General features: G+C 39.3%; 1 protein-coding gene across 1 annotated transcript; it reads left to right on the forward strand.

The window, feature by feature from the left end:
• The first annotated feature begins 20,655 nt into the window (after window positions 1–20,655).
• On the forward strand, window positions 20,656–22,445 carry LOC105034856 (probable serine/threonine-protein kinase WNK11). Its single transcript, XM_010910172.4, has 4 exons — window positions 20,656–20,784; window positions 20,964–21,089; window positions 21,181–21,732; window positions 21,806–22,445. The coding sequence occupies exons 3-4, from the start codon at window positions 21,223–21,225 to the stop codon at window positions 22,253–22,255; spliced, it is 960 nt and encodes a 319-aa protein (XP_010908474.1). The 5' UTR covers window positions 20,656–20,784; window positions 20,964–21,089; window positions 21,181–21,222; the 3' UTR covers window positions 22,256–22,445.
• The last annotated feature ends 752 nt before the right edge of the window (window positions 22,446–23,197 follow it).

Here is a 23,197-nt window from a genome sequence, read left to right on the forward strand (position 1 = left end):
TAACCCGATTATTTTTTTGTTGTGATTGAAAAGTTTTGAAATCTATATATGCATCCTATCTAATTTTCTAACAGTGATATCAGAGTCACTGATTTTTAAAGATATATATAATCTAATTTTTATCTTAGATCTAAAAGTTTTGATGATTTAAAATTGATCTTGTGCTAGTATAAGGTTGTCCTGATATAGGGTTTACCCTTTATATTGAAAAGGTTGTCCTAGCACAAGATTGATCGATTTTGAAAATTATTTTTGAAGTAATTAAATTAATCTTTTAGATCCAAATATTAATATATATAATATATCTTATTTCATATTTAGATCTGAAATTAGAATGATTAAAAGTTCGCATCAAACTGGTATAAGGTTGTCCTGGTATAGGGTTTACCCCTATATTGAAAAAGTTATCCTAATTTGATGCGAACTGAATTTTAAAAAATATTTTTAAAATATTTTAATCATTATTTTAGATCTGATTATATATATATTATATATATATATATATTAATTTTAAATCTAAAATTTGATGTATATGTGATACATGTTTTAGTTTAAAACTGAAACTACTTATATATATGATATATAACATAAGGTTTAGATCTAAAACTATTTCAAGATCATAAGCCACTAATGCATGCAATAAAATATAATCTAAAAAAATATTTTTAGATCCAAAATTATATTATTGCATGTGGATATGGATTGAACAAATTAGTTCTAGTGATCAAACTACAATTAAAGTCAAACTGATTAGATCAGGCTGGAACCCATTGTCAATTTTGAACAGTTGATTGAACCTAATCAATGGTTGATTAGGATTAAATCCAAAGAGCTTAAAGTTGAGTTTAGTTATAGTTAGTCACATCGATTCATATTTTGATATGAGTTAATTGACTCAAGATCAAATTTGGCTCAGTGTCGGATCCATTTCAATAAGTTAACCTGATCGATTCTAATCAATCAATTTGATGTCTAAGATAAGTATTTAGATGATGATTATTTAATTGATTTCATTTTCTGACTTGATCAATTTTGATTGATATTTAAGAAAAGCAACGGAAGGATCCCTACTCATCTTAACTTACCTGACCATCTTGGGAGATTTAGTTTTATACTAGGTTACTTGTTCACTTGAGTTCACCCATGTTGATTAGGCTAGTTAGATATGTTGATATGCTGATCTGAATTTGATCAGTCGGATGTCAGATTTATTAATTTAGAAGAGATCAAACCTAAATCTCCTCACTAAATATTAAGTCTAAAGATCTTCCATCATTGTAGAGATGCAGGTGCCTTCCTGACGTTGATCGTTCTCGTCTAGTTATAGTGGTTTGGTTGCATTGAAAAGGTACAATCACTCTATTGATATTTGATGCCCCGAGGTAGAGATAGGGTTGGGCCCAATAACTATCAGGTGAGAGATCCAATGATGGCTTTGCACCCACTAGTGAATGATGGGTCTGACTTAACTAAGAAATATGCCAATAACTGTTAGGTAAGGTCACAGGACTTAGAGACCAAGTCCACTGTATCTTGCTTAGTGAAGTAATAGATAAAGTGTTATCCACTCACTGGTCTGTACTCACCAATAACTATTAGGTGAAGTATGTATAGATTAATGGGATCGCAGTATCCACTTGAAACTGATCGTGTTAGATTTTTATTTCTCCACCCAAAGAGTGTAAGAGATTTAAAGAAATAGTGAGAGCCTTTATTTATTTTTAAAGTCTCTAGAATAAATATTTTTATAAGTATAAATATCTAACTAGAAATTATTCTCTCTACAGATAACCATATTGAGTTCTAACCTGTTAGACTGATATAAACTATAAAGACTAACTCCAGAATTTGAGAATCATTCTTAGTTTCGAGAAACTTACCTATGTTCTTGATCAGGATGCGCCTGTGTTACCAGTTCATCCATCTCCTGATCAACGAGCTGTACTTAAAAAATGGATGGATAAAGATAACAACGCAAAGTGTTATATTTGAGCGTCCATGTCCAATAATCTTCAGTGACAGCATGAAGACATGAGGACTGTCAGAGAGATGCTGACTCACCTACAAGAGTTGTATGGTGAGCAGAGTCGCACAGCTCACTTTGAAATCTTTCAAAGATTTTTCAGAGCAAAAATGCATAATGGGCAGTCCATCAATGATCATTGTTTGATAATAATCAAAGACATCGAGGAGCTTCAAAAGCTCGGTATGAACATAGACAAGAAATTACAGGTAGATCTGATCCTCCAGTCTCTTCCTGATTCGTATGGATAGTTCATCATGAACTACCATATAAACAAAATTGATAGCACTTTGTCCGAGTTACTAAACATGCTGGTAATAGTAGAGGGCATCTTGAAGAGTTCAAAAGGTACAGTTCTAGCTGCGAAATGGGCTTTCTCCAAAAGAAAGTTCTCTTTCAAGAAGAAGAAGAAGCATGCGAAGAAGTAAAAGAATGAGGTCAAGCCCAAGAAATAAGTTTCGAAGAAGGCCGACGATAGAAAAAAATATTTTCATTGCAATGTTGAAGGCCACTGGAGGAGAAACTTCTAGCCTACCTGACGACTGTCAAGAGTAGAAAGAAGGATGGACCTTCTGAAGGTACGTCTGATATGCTCGTTATTGAAACTAATCTAACGATTTTCTTTTCTTCTAGTTAGATTCTAGATTCTGGATCAAAGTACTCATTTGTGTACTTTTATGCAAAGTCTTAAAGAAGTGAGAGGACTGAGGAAAGGTGAGATCACTCTCTGGATTGGTAATGGAACAAAGATTACTATTGTGGCCATCGGGACCTACCCTTTGTGATTATCATTAGGAGTTAGTTTAATTCTTAAAAATTACTATTATGTACCTATAGTTAGTAGAAATTTGATTTTCATATCTGTGCTGACACAGGATAATTATAATTTTTATTTCAATAAAGATATGTGTTTAATTTATTTCAAAAATAAAATTATTGCACGTACTTTCTTGATTGACGATCTTTATTATTTGTATATGGATGAGAGTGTAAATATTAATAAGCAAATTGTGAACGTCATAGAGTCTAAGAGACTTAGAGATAGGATTAGCCAAAAGTATCTGTGGCACTTTAGGTTGGGCCATATTGAAGAGGACAAACTCAACAAACTGGAGAAAGATGATCTTCTTAGACCATTGACTTCTGAGTCTTATCTGGTTTGTGAATCATGTTTTTAAGAAAAAATGACCAAGCTGTTCTTTGTGGGACAAAGAGAAAGGACCACTGAGATATTAGTCCTGATACACACTGACGTGTGTGGTCCATTCGATGTATAAGTCAGGGATGGCTATATCTACTTTATAACTTTTATCGATGATTATTCATGATATGAATTTTTGTATCTGATGCACCAAAAGTCTGAAGCTTTTAAAAAGTTCATAGAGTTCAGACATGAAGTAGAAAAATAGATCGAAAAATTTATAAAGATTCTTCGATCAAATTGAGGAGAGAAATACCTCAGTGGAAAATTTCAGACCTATCTCAAGGATAATGGCATAGTCTCATAGTGGACATCTCCAAGGATGCCTCAGCTCAATGGGGTATCTGAAAGAAAGAATCGGATCCTATTAGATATGGTCCTGTCTATGATGAGCTTCACAGACCTTTCTATCTTTCTTTGGGGACATGCATTGCTTTCTATGATTTATCTTTTAAATCAAATTTCCTTTAAATCTGTTCTTACCACATTATATGACTTATGCATGGTAAGAAACCAACTCTTGGGTATCTCAAGATTTGAAGATGTTCGATCCATGTCAAGCGACAGTAGACGAACAAGTTAGAAGCTAGGTCCTTTAGGACTTGCTTCATAAGGTATCCTAAGAAAACCATGGGATACTACTTCTATCTTCCTGAGGATCACAATATGATTATAAGCCGTCATGCCGTCTTCTTGTAAAAGGAGTTTATCCAAGATGGAGGTAATGGGAGGAAGATTGAGCTCGAAGAAAAAGTCTCTAAAGAGTATCGAGTCTAAGAACCTAAACTCAGTAATGAGCCAGTAGATGTGATACCTCCTCCACCCCGTAGATCAAGTAGGATCTTCTGTCCTCCTGAAAGGTACTAAGGTATTCTTACAGAAGATTTAGAGGAAGTATTCCTTATGGGAGATAGGGACATTAGGAATAATCCCAAGATCTACAATAAAGTAATATTAGAGATAGACTCTGAGAAATGGATGGAAGTGATGAAGTCAGAAATTGACTCCATGCATTCTAACCATGTTTGTGTTGGGAATAGTGTCCCAAAGCCAATCGTCAGCCTATTGATGGTTGTACTCTTTGTTGTATTAGTACATAAATTATAAATAAATAAAAATTATTTTGATATTTTTCATCACAAATTGTCATCCTCTAATGAACTCCTGTGTTGTGGTGAAGTCCTTAGGACTATTTAGACTCGATAAAGGAGGATTTGTCGTTTAGTCCTTAAACATGTTCGCGACCAAATGATACATTGTTACCAAGGACAACAATGTTTATCGAGCATAGGTCATTGTGTGCCATATAGGTTGGTTGTCCTCTTAACCAAAGAGTGTGGAGACACTAGTATGGCATACAAGTGAGATGTAAGGGTACATCTGCACTGAACGTGACCGACTCTGGAGCTATTTCTGCTGTCAAGATTTGCTCCGATGGGATATGGATATAAATGTCCCTCCGACCTGAGACCGCCACGGTGACTTGCAAGCAACTCACTGCACTTAGGCACAGGACTACCTGAATTTCTAATTCAGTGACGGAAGGCTGCTGGGTGCAGTCAAGTACTTGACTTGTCGGTGCGTGTGTCAAGATGGGATTGACCACTCCAGTTCAGGAGCTGTGTACAGTCGTATTTTAATTTAGCAAAACCTTGGCTAGGGTAGTCCTAGTGAGGAGTCATAGGACTATTTGAGTTGAGCACAACTCGGATGATCTAATCAGGGTTGACAGTTTAACCCTGAGTCATCCTAAACACAGGGATCAAAAGGGATGAATTATACAGTAACCATATTCACGTAGGTTTTGAATGTTGCAATTACGACTATTCGATCTATCCAGATGTCGGGTACCATTGCTAGATGGTCACTTCGATTAGTACAGAAATTGGTTCCTGTACTACCGACTTAGGTTCGAACCTGCGGGGTCACACACATTAGAGGTTCCTATCTGATCTGATGGCTGATGAAAAGTCCAAATATTTGTGGACTATGAGTCCTACATGTCTGAGACTCTGTGATCGAGAATCAGGATTCTCTGATCATAAGTCCCACACATTTTGGGTACCGGGGTCAAGAGTCTCATTGGTTTGGGACTCTTCAATCAAGGTTTCATATTGATGGACTTTGATATCCGATTGCCCATCGGATTTAGACTCAATATTTATGAGAGGTTTAATTAGTGATTTGATTACTAATTAACTCAATTTGATTTAGTAATTATTTTTGGATCAAGTCCAATTGAATTGGATTCAGTTGGGTTTGACCCGATTAGGTTAAGAGTTGAAGTAATCGTCGAGATGGTTTGGTTCCTGATTTGATCAGGAGTTGGGCTTAGTTAATTTTTGATTTGATTAAGATTTTATTGAGCCTAATTAAGCCTAATTAAGTTGGGTTTAAATTAGTCTAATTGGGTCTAACTTATTTGGTTCAATTAGGTTAGTTTAAATAATGAAACCACCTTGACCCAAATTTCCTGCGCCACCTCACATCCACTGCACCCATTTGAATTCACGAGAAAGAATTTCTCATGAATTTTTTCTCACACAAAGCCCTCCCCATGCCCACTTTTGTGTGCCATATGGATGGATAAAGCTGATTAGTTAACCATTCAAATTCAAAGCGTGTTTGAATTTGAATGGATAACTTATCTCTTGTGCCTTCATGCTTATCCATCTAGTGCGCCACATAACTTACATGAGAAAAGGTTTCTCGTGAAACCTTTCCACGCACAAAGAGTCCACGCCCTTCTCTTCTCACGCCATAAGTGGATAGGGATGAGTTGATTTGCATTTGAATTCAAACTCAATTTGAATTCAAATGTACAACCACTTATCTTTATCCTCTCACGTGGATAAGGCACGTTCGACATTATTTTAAAAAGGAGAGAAAAGTGGGGCATGCGTAAGAATTTTTGGAGAGAAAGTTTGGGGCATGAGGAACCTTTCTGTGTGAGGTGAAGGTCTAAAATCTTTCGAGAGAAAAAGAAAGAAAAGAAAGAAAAAAGGGCGCAGAGTTTTTCTTAGTGTACCCTAGGGTTTCAGCCTGGGGTTCAGGAAGTGAGAAGGTGAGCTACGAGTGTCGTGAGCTCATCAAATTTTAGAGAGATCTTCAACATCCTCTCAAGCATATCTGTTGATGATCTAGAGCATCCAAAGAATCGACAGACATCGATCGAAGGAGTTCGATCAGCATCGACCATCGAAAAGGCTCTACAATGAGCTAGCATCTGTGAGGAGCTGATCAGATCGGGAGCCTCGTGTGGATGATCCACAGAGGCCAAACATACTGTGTGGCTATATCATGATGATCAGACTCTCCCGATGGTGATTAGATTATGGCGATCTACTACCCGCACAAAGGTATTGTGTTCTGAACACATTACAGTAAAGTGTTTACTATTCAAATTTGAATTTCAAATTTAAATGCATGCACGCTGTATATCATATTTAGATTCTAGTGTAGGATAAATATATATTAATTAATTAGATTAATTAATACTTTTCACTGTAAAATCATAATTTTGAAAAAGTTTTAAAATTATCATTTTACCCCTGCACTGAATTTTGCTTCAAATTGGTATCAGATAAGGTTCTAAGATATGATATATGAATTTGCATATGTAGATTAAGTTGTAATCTAAAAGTTTAAATTTAAAATTTAAAATTTAAAATTTAAAATTTAAATTTTGAAAGTTGTTCGAAATTCAAAATTCAAAAGTTTGAAATTCAAAATTTAAAATTTAAATTTTAAAATTTAAAATTCAAAATTTAAAATTTTAAAATTCAAAATTTAAAATTTGAAATTTAAAATTTAAAATTTAAAATTTAAAATTTGAAATTTAAAATTTGGTTGAAATTTCAAATTTGAAATTCAAAATTTAAAATTCAAAATTTGAAATTCAAAAATTTAAAATTTGAAATTTGTTTGAAATTTGAAATTCAAAAATTTAAAATTTGAAATTTGAAATTTAAAATTTAAATTTTGAAATTGATATATTTAGATATACATGATCCAAGTAGCAAGTAATCGAATTGAGTTGGTTGCCATGACCGTCCGGTCATAGGAGAAAAGTAGGGTTTAAAGGCCCTCTCCTCCTATTCGATGGGGTCTCCTATGGCAGTAGGGATGCCGCTGTAATTATATCCCATACAGATGAAGCAACGAAAGGACTTAATTGTAAAGGTTCAATTAAAAAATTTATCATGAATGTGTTAGATTAGATCTAAAAGAATATTCATGATTTATTTTGATTGAGTTATTTTCTGTTATGTAATTAGCAATAGGATTGCTATTTATGAAATATGCTGATCTATTTGTGAAATGAGTCAACATGTTTGGTGAACAGAAAATAAAACCTTTCAAATTGGAAAATTATTTTCAAAAAGCCAAACCCTGACCCATCAGCCCAAATACTTAATTAAAAGAATTAAGTGTTGTCAAGTTGGTCTAGAATTGTGAATTAAGATCTAAGATAATTGCATAAACTTGTGGGTCAATGGGTTAGATGGATTAGGTCCATAATTGGGTTAGACCTAAGGTTAGCTTAAAGAAATGGACTAAATTAGAGTAATTGGTCAAATCTAATCAAAAGTTAAATTAGATTAGGTCAAGGACACTCTAGACTCAACTCCAATAGTTGTAGTTGAATGGGTCCATGTCTTTAACTAGACCAAGATGGACTTAATTCATGGCTATGTGGTGGAACCCTATTTACTAAGTTGATCAAATTAAAACTAATGAACCGGTTGGTGTCTAAGGTAAGCTCGGCAGTTTGACTAATGGTTCTTAAGTGAGAGCTACTCGCATTGATTCAATCTCTGACGAGTTAATGGCATATCCCCACCACTGATCTCACTTACCTGGCCAACCTGGTGAGTTAGGTTTTGATTAGATCACTTGGTGATTAGGGCTCACCCATATCATTAGGTAAATCAGTGTGACTGATTTAGGTACTCCTAATGCTGGCTTTAATTAAATCTTTTTTAATCTGACTTGGTGAAGTCAATGGGAGGATTGAAATTAGCTGGTTAATTTCTTCTCTTCCTTCACTTAATAAAATCCTCAAAATTATTAGGTCCCTAAAATGATTAAGTTATAGTGATAACTAAGTCATAGCCTCCCATTAAGTGAGTGATATTGAGTCCATTAGTTTAATAATCATTGGAGGCCCAAAGGCCAGGTGCTTATTGACTAATGGAATTATCATTCATAATATGATAATTTGGTTTGAGTCTTTCTGATGATGGTCAGGTTGGCCGGCCAAAGTCGGGCCTGATCATTTATTGGTCCGATTCACCAAATCAAGTCATGTTAATGGTTGGACCTAACCAGATCTTTTCAGTGGAGGCCAAAGCCTACTGATTAGGTTCTGGGGTAAAATTAATTACTAGAAGTTGTTTAGAAAAATAACTGGTTATGAACCTACCCATAGATGCACATGGGTTGACCAACCAAAGTTGGGCTCGTGTGTAGTCTGTGTGGATTCTAGTACCCACTAAGGAATTAAAGTAATTTCTTGAATTGGAGGTTGAGGCTACCAGTTTGTAAAAATATTGGGAGAAATTTTAGACTAAAGTTCAAGTCTTTGGTATTAATAATTTATGTACTAATAGAGGTCTGATTTTTCTTTATGCAGCTATGGCCACTACCCTGTCACTTTGGTCATTATTAGATAATGACAAGCTTATGGGATCAAATTTTGATAGCTGATATCGAAAATTAAAAATCATCCTGGAGCATGAGCGGATCCTTTATGTAGTAATGGATCCTGCACCCGAGGAGCCAGCCCCGAATGCGAGAGGGACGGTCCGAGATACTTACCTGAAGTGGCTCAACAACCGCACCACCGTTCGGTGCATAATGCTGGCGGCAATGAATGATGAGTTCAGCCATAGGTTTGAGAATGCCCAGCCACAGGAGATGCTTCAAATGTTGAGCAACTCATTTGGCACACCTGATGACGTTGAAAGGCACAAAACTAGTTGTGCTATTTTCAATGCTCGGATGAGGGATGGGGCCTCAGTCACTGATCATGTACTATACATGATCAAAATGATTGAGCACTTAAGTAAACTGGGCTTTCTCCTGCATAAGCAGCTCGGTAAGGATGCGATCCTTAATTCATTGCCCAAGTCCTTCCTCCCTTTTCTTACTCATTTTTGAATGACAAAGCCTGCAGTGAACTACCACGGCTTGTTGGGGTTGCTGTAGAACTTTGAAAAGGACCACCAGCTCCATAAGGAGTCGGTGAATGTTGTGGGAGGGTCTTCTTCTAGTCATCGACCCTTTAAGAAAGGGAAGAAGAACAAGAAGAAGAAGAACAAGAAGGTACAGCCGCATGCTGGGATGTCTGCACAGGGTCAGACCAAGAAGCGCAAGCCCGACCAGAGCCAGATGGAGTGCTTCTTTTGCAAGAAGCAGGGGCACTGGAAGAGGAATTGTCCTCTATACATTGCCTCTCTGGACCCAAACAGGTCGAAGAAGAAGCAAGGTAATTATATGATAACACCTTACAACTTTTCCATTTGTGATACTACTATCTGGGTATTGGATACCGGAAGCCCTTATCATATTTGTAATTCGATGCAGGGTCTGCAGGTCAGTAGGAGATTTGATGAAGGTGGGAGGTTCCTGAACGTTGGAGATGGAAGCAAAGTTTCAGTTCTAGCTTTAGGAATCATAAACCTTGTAATCAATTCTCGTAATGTAATTCTGAGTGAATATCACTATTGTCCAAGCTTTTTATTAAATATTATTTCTGCAGGCCTTTTGGCCATATACGGTTATCAATTTTTAATAAAAAAAATATTTACAATATCATTTTGAATGGTATTACAATGTTTGTTGGACAACTAGATAATGGAATTTACTTACTGTCACAGCCTGTTAATATGGTTCAAACCTCCGGTAAATACCCTAGAATAGATAATGTGTCAGATGTCTACCTTTGGCACTGTAGGCTAGGTCATATTAATAAGAACAGGATAAACAGGTTGGCTCAAGAAGGAATTCTTGAAGTTGATGATTGTGAATCACTTCCAACCTGTGAGTCCTGTCTTCTTAGAAAGATGACCAAGTCACCTTTTACTGGAAAAGGTGAGTGAGCCAGTGAACTCTTGGGTCTGGTACATTTTGATGTATATGGACCCATGAGCTCAAGTGCAAGAGATGGATATTTTTACTTCATAACCTTCACAGACGACCAATCGAGGTATGGGTATGTCTATTTAATGAAGCATAAGTCGGAGTCATTTGAAATGTTCAAACTATTCCGAAATGAGGTAGAAAAATAAATTAAAAAGTGTATTAAAACTCTTTGATCTGATCGAGGAGGTGAATACCTTTTCAATGAGTTTTTGATATATTTAGGGGAGAATGGGATTCTCTCTCAGTGGACTCCTCCTGGAACACCACAGGATAATGGTGTGTCTGAAAGGAGGAATCGGACCTTGTTAGACATGGTCTGATCCATGATGGGGTTTGCTGGTCTGCCAATCTCCCTCTGGGGATATGCACTCGAATCAGCTTGTTACCTTCTAAATAGGGTTTCGAGTAAGTCTGTAACCAAAATGCCATATGAGATATGGATAGGACGTAAGCCAGTACTCTTGCACCTAAGGGTTTAGGGATGTCCAGCTTATGTTAAACATTTAATTACGGATAAGCTTGGACCTAGGTCTGACAAGTATAATTTTATAGGATACCCAAAAGAGACCAAAGGGTATTATTTCTACCTAGCTGATGAGCAAAAGGTGTTTGTCAGCCTTAAGGCAATCTTTTTAGAAAAGGAGTTCCTTGGTGAAGGGACTGTTACCTCAAAGGTCGAACTTGAGAAAGTTCGGCAGGTAAAAAAATCGACACAAATAGCTGAACCTGAACCGAATTTGATTAGATCAGATCTGGAGCCCATTGTTCCTGCACCCTTGAGATGATCTGATAGAGTACCACGTCAACCGGACAGATACTATGGTTTCTTGGTCCGAAATGGAGATCCTATCGAACTTGATGAAATGATAAGGATCCGATCACCTACATGAATGCAATGCAGAGACCGGACTCTGAGAAATGACTAGAGGCCATGAAATCCGAAATGGAGTCCATGAAGGTCAACGATGTGTGGATATTGGTTGACCCACCCGAAGAAGTAAAACCCATAGGGTGTAAGTGGGTCATCAAGAGGAAGAGGGGCACAGACGGAAAGGTGGAGACCTATAAAGCCCATCTGGTTGCCAAGAAATATCGTCAACATTATGGTATTGACTATGACGAGATATTTTCTCCTGTGGCAATGCTCAAATTCATTCAGATTATGCTTGCGATAGCTGCCCATCTGGACTATGAAATCTGACAGATGGATGTGAAGACAGCTTTTCTAAATGGAGAGCTAGACGAAGAGATGTATATGATACAACCTGAAGGATTCACATCCACAGATGAGTCTAAGGTGTGCAGGCTACAGAGGTCCATTTATGGACTTAAACAGACATCCCGGAGTTGGAACATACATTTTGATAGGACGATCAAGACGTATGGCTTCGTTAAGAATGGAGAAGAACCCTACATTTATAAGTGGGCTAATGATCCAGTAGTAGTATTTCTTGTATTGTATGTGGATGACATTCTCTTAATCGAAAATGATGTCCCTGCATTACAGAAAATAAAGATTTGGCTGTCGTCATAATTCTCCATGAAGGATCTGGGAGAAGCTTCCTACATCCTAGGGATGAGGATCTATAGGGATAGATCTAAAAGGCTGCTTGGCTTATCCCAGTCCACGTACATTGATACTATGCTGAAAAGGTTCAGCATGGAGAATTTCAAGAAAGGCTATCTACCGATAGGCCATGGAATTTTTCTCTCGAAAAGGGATTGTCCGATAATACCTCAAGAGAAAGAGCGTATGGGTAGAATTCCATATGCTTCGACAGTGGGATCTATCATATACGCCATGACATGTACACAACCAGATGTGGCATACTCACTAGGAGTAGTGAATAGATACCAATCTGATCCAGGGGAGAATCACTGGAAGGTTGTTAAAACCATCCTGAAGTATTTAAGATATACTAAGGATCAGTGGCTTATTTATGGTGAATCGGACTTGAAACTTATAAGGTTTACAGACTCTAGTTTTCAGTCTGATCACGAAGACAGCAAGAGTGTGTCGGGATTTATTTTTATCTTTAATGGTGGGGTTGTCTGTTGAAAAAGTTCCAAGGAGCACACAGTGGCTGATTCAGTTTGCGAGGTGGAGTATGTCGCTGCATCAGATGCTGCCAAAGAAGCGGTGTGGCTGAAAAAATTCATCACCGAGCTCGGAGTAGCACCCTCCCTTGTTGGTCCAGTTCTGCTCAAATGTGACAGCTCTGGAGCCATTGCTCAGGCAAAGGAACCGAAGGCACACCAGCGGATGAAGCATATTCTGCGTCACTACCATCTCATCCGAAAAATTGTGGATCGAGGTGACGTCGACCTTCAGAAGATCGATGGAAAAGAGAATTTGACCGACCCATTCACTAAAGCCATTGCGGTGAAGGAGTTCAACGACTTCAAGTCGAAGATGGGTATTAGATACTGCACTGATTGGCTTTAGGCCAAGTGGGAGATTGTTAGGAATAGTATCCCAAAGCCAATCGTCAACCTGTTGACGGTTGTGCTCTTTGTTGTATTAGTACATAAATTATAAATAAATAAAAGTTATTTTGGTATTTTTTATCATAAATTGTCATCTTCTAATGAACTCCTGTGTTGTGGTGAAGTCCTTAGGATTATTTAGACTCGACAAAGGAGGATTTATCGTTTAGTCCTTAAACCTGTTCGTGACCAAATGATACATTGTTACCAAGGATAATAATGTTTATCAAGCATAGGTCGTTATGTGCCATATAGGTTGGTTATCCTCTTAACCAAGGAGTGTGGAGACACTGGTATGGCATACAAGTGAGATGTAAGGGTACATCTGCACTGAATGTGACCGACTCTGGAGCTATTTCTGCTGTCAAGATTTACTCGGATGGGATATGGGTATAAATGTCCCTCTGATCTAAGACCTCCACGGTGACTTGCAAGCAACTCACTGCACTTAGACACTGGACTACCTGAATTTCTAATTCAATGACGGAAGGTTGCTGGGTGTAGTCAAGTACTTGACTTGTCGGTGTGTGTGTCAAGATGGGATTGACCACTCCAATTCAGGAGTTGTGTACAGTCGTGTTTCAATTTAGCAAAACCTTGGCCAGGGTAGTCCTAGTGAGGAGTCACAGGACTGTTTGAGTTGAGCACGCCTCGGATGATCTAATCAGGGTTAACAGTTTAACCCTGAGTCATCCTAAACACAGGGGTCAAAAGGGATGAATTATACAGTAATCATATTCACGTAGGTTCTGAATGTTGCGATTGTGACTATTCGATCTATCCAGACATCGGGTACCATTGCTAGATGATCACTTTGATTAGTACAAAAATTGGTTCCTGTGCTGCCGGCTTAGGTTCGAACCTGTGGGGTCACACACATTAGAGGTTCCTATCTGATCTGATGGCTGATGAAGAGTCTTAGTATTCATGGACTATGAGTCCTACATATTTGAGACTCTGTGATCGAGAATCAGGATTCTCTGATCATGAGTCCCATACATTTTGGGTACCGGGATCAAGAGTCCCACTGGTTTGGGACTCTTCAATCAAGGTTTCATATTGATGGACTTTAATACCCGATTGCCCATCAAATTTGGACTCAATATTTATGAGAGATTTAATTAGTGATTTGATCATTAATTAACTCAATTTGATTGAGTAATTATTTTTGGATCAAGTCCAATTGAATTGGATTCAGTTGGGTTTGACCCGATTAGGTTAAGAGTTGACCTAATCGTCGAGATGGTGTGGTTCCTGATTTGATCAGGAGTTGGGCTTAGTCAATTTTTGATTTGATTAGGATTTTATTGAGCCTAATTAAGTCTAATTAAGTTGGATTTAAATTAGTCTAATTGGGCCTAACTTATTTGGTTCAATTAGGTTGATTTAAATAATGAAACCACCTTGACCCAAACTCCCTGCGCCACCTCACATCCACTGCGCCCATTTGAATTCACGAGAAGAAATTTCTCATGAATTTCTTTTCATGCAAAGCCCTCCCCATGCCCACTTTTGTGCACCATATGGATGGATAAAGCTGATTAGTTAACCATTCAAATTCAAAGCGTGTTTGAATTTGAATGGATAACTTATCTCTTGTGCCTTCATGCTTATCCATCTTGTGTGCCACATAACTTACACGAGAAAAGGTTTCTCATGAAACCTTTCCACGCACAAAGAGTCCACGCCCTTCTCTTCTCACGCCATAAGTGGATAGGGATGAGTTGATTTGCATTTGAATTCAAACTCAATTTGAATTCAAATGTACAACCACTTATCTTTATCCTCTCACGCGGATAAGCACGTTCGATGTTGTTTTAAAAAGGGGAGAAAAGTGGGGCGTGCGTAAGAATTTTTGGAGAGAAAGTTTGGGGCATGAGGGACCTTTCTGTGTGAGGTGAAGGTCCAAAACCTTTCGAGAGAAAAAGAAAGAAAAGAAAGAAAAAAGGGCGCAGAGTTTTTCTTAGTGTATCCTAGGGTTTTAGCCTGGGGTTCGGGAAGTGAGAAGGTGAGCTACGAGTGTCGTGAGCTCACCAAATTTTAGAAAGATCTTCAATATTTTCTCAAGCACGTCTGTTGATGATCTGGAGCATCCAAAGAATCGACAGACATCGATCGAAGGAGTTCGATCAGCATCGACTGTCGAAAGGGCTCTACTACGAGCTAGCACCCGTGAGGAGCCGATCAGATCGGGAGTCTCATGTGGATGATCCACAGAGGTCAGACATACTGTGTGGCTGCATCACGATGATCAGACTCTCCCGACGGTGATCAAATTATGGTGATCTACTATCCGTACAAAGATATTGTGTTCTGAACATATTACAGTAAAGTGTTTACTGTTTAAATTCGAATTTTAAATTTAAATGTATGCATGCTGTATATCATATTTAGATCCTAGTGTAGGGTAAACACATGTTAATTAATTAGATTAATTAATATTTTTTACTGTAAAATCATAATTTTAAAAAAGTTTTAAAATTACCATTTTACCCCTACACTGAATTTTGCTTCAGTTTGGTCCTTAGTAAATCCACCTGAAGATATTTACCTATTGGGTGTAAATAGATTTATAAAAAAAAATTAGATCAGATGGTAATGTAGAGACCTATAAGGCAAGGTTAGTCACGAAAGATTATAGTTAATGCGAAGGCATTGACTATCATAAAATTTTTTCATCCGTGGCCATACTGAAATCCATCCGTACTTTACTTACCATAGTAACTTTTTATGATTATGAAATTTGGCAGATGGATGTGAAAATTATCTTCCTAAATAAAATCTTGAGGAAGATATCTATATGGAGCAGCCTTTGGATTTCATATCCAGTAATAGTGATCACAAGGTCTGCAAGCTGTAAAGGTCCATATATGGACTCAAGCAAGCATCTCAAAGTTGGAACACTCGCTTTAATGATGTGATCAAAATATTTGATTTCATCAAAAATGAGGAGAAGCTATGTGTGTACAAAAAGATCAGTGGGAGCACTGTCACATTCCTCGTATTATACATGAATGATATCCTCCTAATTGAGAATGATATTTTCATACTGACATCAGTCAAAGTATGATTGTCAAAAGAGTTTACCATAAAAAATCTAGGAGAAGCTTTCTACATTCTTGGTATAAAGATCTATAGAGATAGATCTAAGAGGATGATAGGACTCCTACAGTGAATGTATATAGAGGAGGTGTTGAAAAGGTTTAGCATGAAAACTCCGAGAGGGGTCTTTTGCCCCTTAGAAATGGTATTCATCTCTCCAGGAAGATGTGTCCCAACACACCTGAGGAGATCCAGTGCATAAGCAAGATCCCTTATGCTTCGACAATAGACAGCCTTATGTATACCATGTTATGTACACAACCTGATATAGTCCTTGCCGTAAGTGTCACAAGTAAATATCAGGCGAATCCAGATGAAGAATACTGGATTGCTGTTAAAAATATCCTTAAGTACTTGAGAAGGACTAAGGATTTGTTGTTGATCTTTGGTGGAGGATCGGAGCTGAAAGTTGAGAGATACACTGATTCAAACTTCATGACTGATTTTGATGATAGAAAATTTACATCAGGATGTATCTTCTTGTGTAATGGTGGTGTGGTTAGCTGGAAGAATTTCAAGCAGCCGATCATTATAGATTCGACATGAAAGCTGAGTACATCGCCACCTTTGAAGCTGTTAAGGAAGATTTTTGATTCAAAAAATTCATTGCGAAGCTGGATGTGATGCCATCAGATGCCATTGCACTGTATTGCGACAACAATGGTGCCATAGTCTTCATTAAGGAGCCCAGGTCTTATCAGAAGTCCAAGCATATAGAGCGACGATTTCACATCATTCACAAATACCTCAATAAGAAGTTCGTCGAGGTACAGAGAGTCGACTCTGCGCTAAACGTGGTGGACCCGCTGATCAAATCTCTTAGCCAGCAGAAGATCGAAGCTCACCTTGAGAACATGGATCTTAGATATATGGCCAATTGGCTTTACGTCAAGTGGGAGTTTGTTAGATTTGAACCCTAAAAGTTAATTGTTGGCTGACACATTTTATAATTTCAGAGCTTAATCTTGTACTTATAATATTTTTATTATTAATAATTTTTTTTTATTTCAATCATGTTTATGTGTCCATGATTTATCGTAAAAATTAACAAAGATGATTTTTGTATATTCTCAAAGTGTTGAAAATTTGAGATATATATTAATTAGTAATTAATTTTTAAATACTTTCGATCAAAAGATTGTCATAGAGAATAGTGATCAATCAATTCGAGATCGGTGCACAGTTCACCTCTCTTGTGGGCAGATAAGTCTCAGGTCTGTAGTATAGGAATACTGGGATAGGATACAGATAGTTGTTAGAGAATAACTTATATTGAGCGTGACCAACATGAAAAACCACATGGATGTCTACTCACTCGTTAGTGATCTTCTCGATACTGCAGTGGTGTGAGTGGTCCTTTGACCTATGGTGTCATTAGCTATTCGCAACGAGACTACTGAGTTTTACTGCATATTTTCTTGATCCGTAACTATTCAGATCCTTACTGTGTATGTTGGCTTCAATAGGTTCAGATTCACTGTTTAGAGTAGGATACACTTAGATGAAATCTATCATCCTTAGTAGAAAAGGAGAAGTCCTATGCGATTCGTGAGACTAAGTTTAGAAGGTCTTTGGCTAAAACAAGTATAAATACTGAAAAAAAAATTTTACGAGATTCATAAATAAACTCGAGTCGAGACAATCTTGCATATGACTAATGATGGGATCTGACGAGTTCTCCATGACCTCCGTCAAATTGAAATTCATGATAAAAAGACTGAATCATACGATAACTGTACTTAGAAGTTCATACTTTCATTCTACTGAGTTACCACTACATACTGCTAGGTGTCACTGATAGATTGTGAGACTCATCAGACGTCGTCTTGATGATCGATGATCCTTGAAGGATAGAGTTAGAATTGTTCCAACCCATTGAAAATAGTTTAAATGATATTGTGATAGAAATCACAATATATCTCACTACCAGATAGAATGAAACCTATGGAGTCACATATTAAGAAATTTAATCTTGAATTTACTAATTAAACTTATGAAGTTCTAATTGGATTAGGATTTATTGAAATCCTATTAGATTTAAGAGAACCATGCTAGCACATGGTTAAACCTAATTCTTCTTGAGACTTCAATTGGATCAAGTCCATTATATTGAATCTAATATAAATCTATTAGGATTTAGCTGGACATCTAATTGTGAGCCCAAGAGGATTGGATTAAGTCAATGAGTTGGCTAAATTATCTCCTCATTTTTTTTCATTTATTTTCTGATATTATGTATGGAATTAAGGGAAAGAAAAGATGGCGCCATGCAACTCTTTTCGAAAATTCTCTTGGGCGCCATCTCTTGGATTGGCATGAGGAAGAGAGAGGAGCCCACCCTCTCTCTTGCATTGGTGTGGAAGGAAAGAGAGAGAGAGTGGCTAGCCCCCTCTCTTGTGCATGAAAACCCTAAGGGGATGCCAACAGCGCCAAGTGTTGGTGCCCTATCTATCTGCCCTCTATTGCAAGGGGCGTCCACTCAGACCGCTTTATCTGACTAGGACGCCCCATATGCTTGCCAAAAGAGGTTAATGTCCTATCAATTAAGTCTGATTTTAATAAAAAAATCAAATTAAAAAGATAAAAATCATTATGAGATAAAGACATGCATTTTTAAGTTAACTAGTTTTTGATTTGGATCAAAGAATGATCTATTTAAAGAGACAGTCTCTTAGGGTTTGAAAAAAAAAATAGAATTTTGTGAAACAAAAACTCTCCTCTCCCCTTCTCCATGCCACACCCTCTCTCCCTCTTCTCTTTCCCATGCCCAAGGGTTGGGAGTTCTATATTCCACATGCCAAAGAAGAAGAAGGGTCCTCTTCTACAGCAAAAAATGAGAAGAAGGAGGCTGCAGTTCAAAGGTTAAAGTTATAGTTCAGATCATTTACTGATCAAGATTTAAAGAGGCATAGATTTTTCTTAGAGAAGAAAAATCTAATATGAGAAGGATTCAAGGTTAATCCTGGTAGATACCTATGAGGTCGGACAAGTGTGAGGCTCAAGGACCTTCGAATCTGAGATCATCGATAGCGGTAAATTTCTATCCGCACAAAGATATAGAGATTTGATCTCATCCTTATTTTATTTTTCAGATTATATGCATGTCTTTACTCCTGGGTTTGGATAGGATTAGATGAGATCTAATATATATGGGGTTAAAAAGTTTAACCTGATTATTTTTCTCCTACGATTGAAAAGTTTTGAAGTCTATACATGCATCCTATCCAATTTTCTAATAATCTTTATGCTAGAGAAGAGTTTATGATGATTATTTTATGGAATAGTTATGTTTGCTATAAGCAAATTTGATTGGCATAGTTATCATAGAGTTATATATATTTTTCAACGACCAATTTTGCAGTTATAAAGCTCCTTGCAAGGCTTACTTGCCTGAACGAAATACCTTCTCGAAAGAAATGTCAAAAAATAACCTCCCCCCCCCCCCTCTTGAAGTGCTTGATGCAAAATTGCAAATCAAAGTACTACCAAAAACTTGCTTAAATTATTTCCACTACCCTCCAAAGAAAAAAGTAGGGTTCGATTTCAAGTGGTATTAGTTCGTGCCTTGATTCTCAATCTGACTTGGAGCTTTGGCTCGATCTGACCAGGAGCTTAAGCCCTTGCTTAGGTGAGATTATGGGTATGAAGTAGTAGGTAGAGTTAGAGCCCCCTTGGATCCCAGAAAAGGTGAAAAAAATGGAAAAGGTAAAGTTTCACCAGCCACCATAATAAGATCATTAGATTTAGGTAGCTATGGATATCAGGCAGAGCTCCCCATCTAACTTAACATTATTTAACTCTTGCTCCAGGGTGGAAAACAAGTTACTGAAAAGTGTGCAAAAATGTGATTGGTTTTGCTCAAACCTTCTCCTCCAATTGACGCAAAGCTCATCCTCTTATGGTTGGCAGGTAACTTTGCTTGATGACCTTGATTGATGATGTATATGTATTGTATGATGTCCGAATATCAACCAGTATCTACTACCATTCCTTACATGGCACGAATCTAAAAGACCGATGGACCGGATAACAGCGCAGCTCAAACCCATGCTAGGATAATATCTCACATCCAATTATTTCTCCAACCACCCAATTTTATCTAACCCGAATTTCTTTTAAAAAATCCTAGTCTCCTATCCAACCATCACCTCCGGCCCAGTGGACTTGCCGCCACCCCTAGGCTTAGTGCCCAAGCGAATGAAAGTGCACGGGGCCGCAATCTCTCCGTCCGATCTAAAGCTAACGTCCCACATCACAATCCCATCCGAACCCCACCAGCTTGGACGGCTAGGATAAAAGCCACCGCACCATACGTCGATTTCTATGTTTTCGGACCCTCGATCCCACCCGCCAAACACGGGGCGGGCTTGGGGACGGAGCGAGATTGGGATTCCTAATCCCGCTCCAACGGCTCGAGAAGAAACAAAAACTCGACGTTATCTCCACCGTCGACGGTTAGTTCCATCCTGCAGCGGATTATGATTATCAATCCTAGGTGGATGTCTAAATGCTATACACGTGGCCTTTGAGATTCAATTTTCTATTACCATCACCTCGAAGCATCACGTGTATAATCGGCGGATGACGAGTTAAGTCGAAGCTTCCGCTTGGCAATCCGCGGCAAGGACTGTACATATCTGGATAGCTGCCACGTTATCGATCTCGGACACGGACGGCTCTCCAACATCTCAGCAGCGTGAACCCGACTCGGACTCTCAAGTAGTATAAATATCTGCTCCCTTCTTTCCCCTTTCCTCGTGCGACCTCTCTCCCTCTCTCTTGTGCTCTCCAAGTTCTCTGGGTTTTGAAGATCTAATCTTTTCTGGTAATCTCGTGATCCGATCTCTTTTTTTTTTCCTACTTTTTTTTTTCCCGCAAATCTTGGTTAAGATTTGAGGGTTTATTTGCTGCTTCGGATCTTTGGTTCATGACTGATGGAGTTTCTCTTCTTGGCGGCGGTGATTTCTTGTTTTTTTATTGGGAATTCTTTTGCTATTTCTTCAGCTTCAATGGCCCCGACGACGCAGCACCTGAAAGAAGAGAGAACTCTGTATTCCCTCGTGATCTGTTCGTCTTCCGTATTTATTTGATCGAGCTAGGGTTTCTGCGAGATCTCCACTGGATTTCGAAGTATGTCTCGCTCGATCTCGCTTTCTTGATCTCAAGATCGGTGTTCCTAGCGAGGGTTTTCTAACCGGACATTCTTTTTGGGGAAAACCAGGGTTCTTATTTGATTTCGTTTCATCACCGAAGCATCGGAGGGATGCCGTGCGTTGCGGCGGCGACGGTGGCGGAGGACAAGGACGCGGAGCCGTTCGTGGAGGTGGACCCGACGGGGAGGTACGGACGGTACGCGGAGCTGCTGGGGTTCGGTGCGGTGAAGAAGGTCTACCGGGCGTTCGACCAAGAAGAGGGGATCGAGGTGGCGTGGAACCAGGTGAGTCTGCGGAGATTCCGCGAGAACCGTCCGATGATGGACCGGCTCTTCGCGGAGGTGCATCTCCTCCGTGAGCTCCGCCACGACAACATCATCGCTCTTTACCGGGTGTGGACCAACGCCGAGCAGAGCACCCTCAACTTCATCACCGAGGTCTGCACCTCCGGCGACCTCCGCGAGTACCGGAAGCGCCACCGCCACGTCTCCCTCAAGGCCCTCAAAAAGTGGTCCCGCCAGATCCTCGTCGGCCTCGATTACCTCCACAACCACGACCCCTGCATCATCCACCGCGACCTCAACTGCAGCAACGTCTTCATCAACGGCAACGTCGGCCAGGTACGACCGCGAAAGGAACCGCCCTTCAGACACCGATGTGGGTGCCAATTTTTTAATGGGTAGGTGGTTGCAGGTGAAGATCGGGGACTTGGGGCTGGCGGCGATCGTGGGGAAGAGCCACGCGGCGCACTCGATACTGGGGACGCCGGAGTTCATGGCGCCGGAGCTGTACGAGGAGCAGTACACGGAGCTGGTGGACATCTACTCGTTCGGGATGTGTGTTCTGGAGATGGTGACGCTGGAGATCCCCTACAGCGAGTGCGACAGCATCCCCAAGATCTACCGCAAGGTTACGGCTGGGGTGCGCCCGGCGGCCTTGGGCAAGGTCCGTGACCCCGAGGTCCGGGCCTTCATCGAGCGCTGCCTCGCCAAGCCCCGCGCCCGGCCCTCCGCCGCCGAGCTCCTCAAGGACCCTTTCTTCTGTGGCCTGGATGATGACGAAACCCCACCTCCCCCGTCCCTGCCGGCCACCGAGCACCGCAACTTGCCGTCGACGGACATCTTCGCCCTCCGGCTGGATTGAAGGTGGTGGGTGGTTCACGTCGCAACTCGGGATGGTTTTATTTTTTTCAGTTTTCATGAATTTGGTCGTCGTGCCCATATACGTACAAAACTCCTGTTGGGTTGCAAGGATATTATTATTTTTTGTTTTTAGTGTTGGCTGTTATTTTTATTCTATTTTAATTAATGCTTAAAATTTATTTCTCTCTTTTTTTTTTTTTTGGTAAAAAATTTCTCATCACGCAGCTGGAAGATCCAAAGATTGCGACGTGGGAAGCCGACAATTTGCCTGCAGGAATCCAACTGAAGTGGTCAGCTGGATATAAATTTAGTCAATCTCTGCGTGGGCTCACATGCTACACCTGAGAAGAAATATTATGGCTAACCGCGATATTGCTTTTATTTGATTAAAGGGTATCAAGAAATTTATGCATGCCTTCTAATTTAGGAGCTGGAAATTGCTGTTAATTATAAAATTGATGCAACTACAGCAAAATAAATCCAATCCATTCAATGTTAAAATTTGTTGATAGTAATTATTGGTGCAAAAATCTACTTGCACCGGAGAAGCTGGAGTCGGAGAAGCCGCGGTCGCCGCCGGGACCTGCAAGGGAAGTCTAAACCGGAGGTGGGGTTGCTCCGACAAGACCCTTCGACGCAAGTCAGTTCTCTGCCTCAACAAGAATGGAGTGCTCGAACGGAGAATTTAGCAGAGTTTGGAGATAAAAAAATGAGCTTAGAGAATAACGTATCTGAGTCCCCCTTTTATAGGCGGAGGAGACAACGGATTGATGGCGACATTTGTAACCGTCTGGTAGTGGGCCGCCCATGGTCAGGAGAATTTATTGCGAAGGGTAGTGGAGTAGACCCGTGGCTATTGTCATAGCCCGCCACGTAGGGCCTTTTGCAGGTAGTGGAGCGGCGTCCGTTGCCGCTAGTTGTCAGCGAGTAGTAGAATCGTACA

The sequence above is a fragment of the Elaeis guineensis genome, chromosome 15, assembly GCF_000442705.2.
Source record: "Elaeis guineensis isolate ETL-2024a chromosome 15, EG11, whole genome shotgun sequence".
Lineage (NCBI taxonomy): Eukaryota > Viridiplantae > Streptophyta > Magnoliopsida > Arecales > Arecaceae > Elaeis > Elaeis guineensis.